The sequence below is a fragment of the Morone saxatilis genome, unplaced genomic scaffold, assembly GCF_004916995.1.
Source record: "Morone saxatilis isolate NCDOM2014 unplaced genomic scaffold, NCSU_SB_2.0 Contig18, whole genome shotgun sequence".
Classification (NCBI taxonomy): Eukaryota; Metazoa; Chordata; class Actinopteri; family Moronidae; genus Morone; species Morone saxatilis.
This window is the reverse complement of record NW_023339740.1, coordinates 4,343,029-4,346,384: the sequence shown is the minus strand read 5'-3', so window position 1 is coordinate 4,346,384 and position 3,356 is coordinate 4,343,029. Positions and strand designations below refer to the sequence as shown.

Sequence of the window (3,356 nt, the reverse complement as noted above, 5' to 3'; positions counted from 1 at the left end):
TTCAACAGCACTGTCTGCCACTGGTAGAAATAAGAGGTTGCAATGCAGCAGCCAAGTTATTGAATACATAAATGAAATACTATATAGTCTTTAAGAGTTTGTAAGACCATAATGAATGCAATCTAAGCCCTATCTTATGTCCATACTGGCAAAAAGAGAGTAGGAAGGATATGAAAATCACTAAATGATTCTGATCCAATCAAAATGCTATTTCAGACATTTTAAGGCCTAACACTCAGAGTGTTGGATTTGAGACTTTTTAAGACCCGGCGGACACCCTGCTTACCCCATCCACCATGTCCAGCACTTCCTTCAGTGCTGGGCCAGTGGGGGAGAGAAAGCCGGAGCTGTCCACCACCCAGCTGGAGCAGCTCGTTTCTCCTGTGCTGTCTGTTTCTGTCTTGGGGCTTAAACTGTCCTTTGGAGAGGACGCGGCCTTCAACGGTCCCGCTTCGCTGGAGCCGACTATACCAGAGTCTGAGATGGGCATTTCCTGCAGCTGATGGAAAAAGTGAACATCTATAACACTGATACTGAAAATAAGATCACTGCTGTGCTACACAGATACTGTTTATGTAGACTTTATTCAAGTCAATGACAGATTTAATCACTCAGAGCCACCCTGTGTTTACATTATTAAATCGATGCGATTGGTTGCTTACTGGAGGGTGTGTTTTCTGATCTGATTCTATGTCTGCGCCATCCTGAGAGCAACAGGGCACCTGTGTGATCGGAAAACTTCATTATCAATACTGCTCGGACAGTTCAATACCGCATCCATCTTTAAGGAGAACATCATCAAAAAAGACTGCCCACCTGCACGTCTTTATTGACGCGGGCCAGCAGCTCTTCCAGCTCATTTGGCTTAAAGACCTCGCCGGCATAGAAGCCCATCTCTAACTTGCGTTTGATGGTGGAATTCCAGTGATTCTTCACTGCGTTATCCGTCCTGTGAATAGATACCATAACATGAGTCCACTAGGGAAGGCAAGGCTTTACTGACACACACACACAAACTACGAGGACAGTTTCAAACGCATCCTCTGAGCTGACCGTAGCGTTGACGGAGAGCGGTTACCTTCCAGGGAGCAGCTTGGCGATCTCAGCCCAGCGGTTTCCGAGCAGGCGGTGAGCTTTGTAGATGACGAGGTCCTCCTCTGCCGTCCACGACGACTTCTTCACGTTGGGATTGAGGTGGTTGTGCCAGCGCTCTCTGCACTGCTTCCCGAGTCTGCCCTTCAAATTCTTGGCCACCATTGCCCACTGTTTGTTGCCGTAGCGATTCACAAGCTCTATGACCTGAGGAATGAAGGGCACACGGCTGAATTACAACTCCGATCAGCCACACTGTTCTCAAAGCCCTGCACTACTAGATAACACATCACCTACCTTCTCATCCTCCTCTTTGGTCCAAGGACCTTTGACTAATTCTGGATCCAACACCTTAAACCAGCGGTGCTGACACTGGTGTTCAGTGTGGCTCTAAGAAAAACAAAACAAGCGTTAGACGTTTAAAAACACTGAATGGGATTATTGTTGATATATAAACCATAAACAACAACAGAACAGCTATCAAACTCACTGGTATGTAGCTGGCAATATATTTCCAATCATTTGGTCCCAGTTTTTGAACCAGCGCCTTGAGCTTGTCATCCTGTAAACATAAACAAGTAAGCGTGTTTATGCACCCTGTCCTGTAGAGCTCACTGAGACTACATGCAAATCACTGGGACAAGTCCTGGCACTCACCTCCTCTTGTGTCCACTTCACCTTCACTTTCCCACCGTCTCTCTGCTCTGCCACATCAGAGTCAGTGTCCTGATGCATGGCCTCCTCTCCATCCTCACTGAGGAACAAACAGCTGTTATGTGCACGAAGAAGGCTGACAGTGAAAGCAGAAAGACTAGAGGGAAAATAGCTCCTGACCCGCCCTTGCGGTGGGGCGAGGAAAACTTGACTATCAGGTTTGTTTCTAATAGGCTCATACAGCCACAGGCGATCGTTATAAGCTGGGTTCAGTGTTCGGTACATGTATTTTATTGCTGGGAGTTAATAAAGACAGTGTCCGGCGTTGAAGCCTGATTATCGTGATTCTCCAGAAAAGGGCGGCAGAGGTCCGTGAAGTAGTCACAAGTTACAGGATTAGGCCAAAAGGCAACATTTCACCTAAATGCCATTAATAGTGTAAGCTTACATGTTAGCTTTAAGTCTGCCTCTGACTAAATAAGAATTGCTAATGCTACTGTTCGTTCAGATAACAAAGCTGAACATCTTACCCGCGCGGCCACCAAGACATTTCCCTCTGTTTCTGTTGTTTACGGTCAGACGGTGATTTGTCCTAATTCCGCTGCACGTCATGTGCATGTATATTCGGTGTACCGTTGTATGCCGCCTCTTTATTGCCTTTATGGAGAGGTAGGTGGTGGTGACGGTGGCTCGGTGCTGTTGTATTGAACGGTAATGTTGCAGCTCGTGACCAGCTGGAGCCGAGCGCCCGAGTTGTCCGCGCTCCTGGATTTCTATCTCGCGCCCTTCTCTATCGTAGAAGCCGGAGAGTGACGTAGTGCGCATTAGATGTGCGCGTAGGGTCGAGGAGCCGCGGAGACCATTTCCGGCGGGAGCTTCAAAATAAAGCCTTGGAAATAAAGCGCTACTCAAAAATGTTAAAACTAGGGAAATAGAATAGAAAAAATTGAGTTAAATGGACACTCATTAAAACCAACAAAACAGATACAAATTATAACATTTATTATAAAACAATAACGATATCTTTAGATAGTCAATAACTTAAACAACAGAAAATTAAATCAATTTTCAATCAAAATGATTAAATATTCCGTGGTTCCTATCAAAGATAGATTTACTGCTTTCCTCTTTGTTGATTCATTGGTTTTGGTTCACTGGTCCTTTAAAATAAGCAATTTGTGTTTGTGGCCTCTGGAAACATTTTTGACTCTTTTATTACATTTATATACCCATTAAACAATTTATTAGAAAATAATATTCAATAACTTACATGATAATGTAAATCTTAGCTGAAGCCCAGGTTTTATTTATTTGAGTGCTCTTTTATTCTAACTTTATCTGTTAGAACAGACACTAAATATACATAGTCAAAATACTACTTTGTTTAAATAACAAAAACAAAAGAAAAAGTGATCACAAATAAAATGTGTCTGCACCTCCACCAGACTGATGAGTGCTCAGCCTCCAGCTGGATCAATTAACAAGCAGCTTCAACTGATTAAAAACCCACCTGGAGCACAGCTGACACTCACTGGCCAAGAGGAAACAATGGAGAAAGCTTCTGTTATTAAAGGTAAGACAACTGGTTTAATTCTCAAAATAGATTTATT

The 3,356-nt window shown here is 43.8% G+C and overlaps 1 protein-coding gene across 1 annotated transcript in view; it reads right to left on the bottom strand.

Annotated features, from left to right (window-relative positions):
• Positions 1 to 2,504, bottom strand: part of mybl2b (v-myb avian myeloblastosis viral oncogene homolog-like 2b) — a 6,476-nt gene extending 3,972 nt beyond the window's left edge. Inside the window, exons 1-8 of the mRNA XM_035662250.1 lie at positions 2,277 to 2,504; positions 1,750 to 1,846; positions 1,583 to 1,654; positions 1,390 to 1,482; positions 1,079 to 1,299; positions 817 to 949; positions 663 to 722; positions 287 to 499 (exon numbers count right to left, since the gene is read on the bottom strand). Of these exons, the coding sequence (XP_035518143.1) occupies positions 287 to 499; positions 663 to 722; positions 817 to 949; positions 1,079 to 1,299; positions 1,390 to 1,482; positions 1,583 to 1,654; positions 1,750 to 1,846; positions 2,277 to 2,296 (909 nt within the window). The 5' untranslated portion in view covers positions 2,297 to 2,504. The remainder of the gene's footprint in view (positions 1 to 286; positions 500 to 662; positions 723 to 816; positions 950 to 1,078; positions 1,300 to 1,389; positions 1,483 to 1,582; positions 1,655 to 1,749; positions 1,847 to 2,276) is intronic.
• Between the last annotated feature and the right edge of the window lie 852 nt (positions 2,505 to 3,356).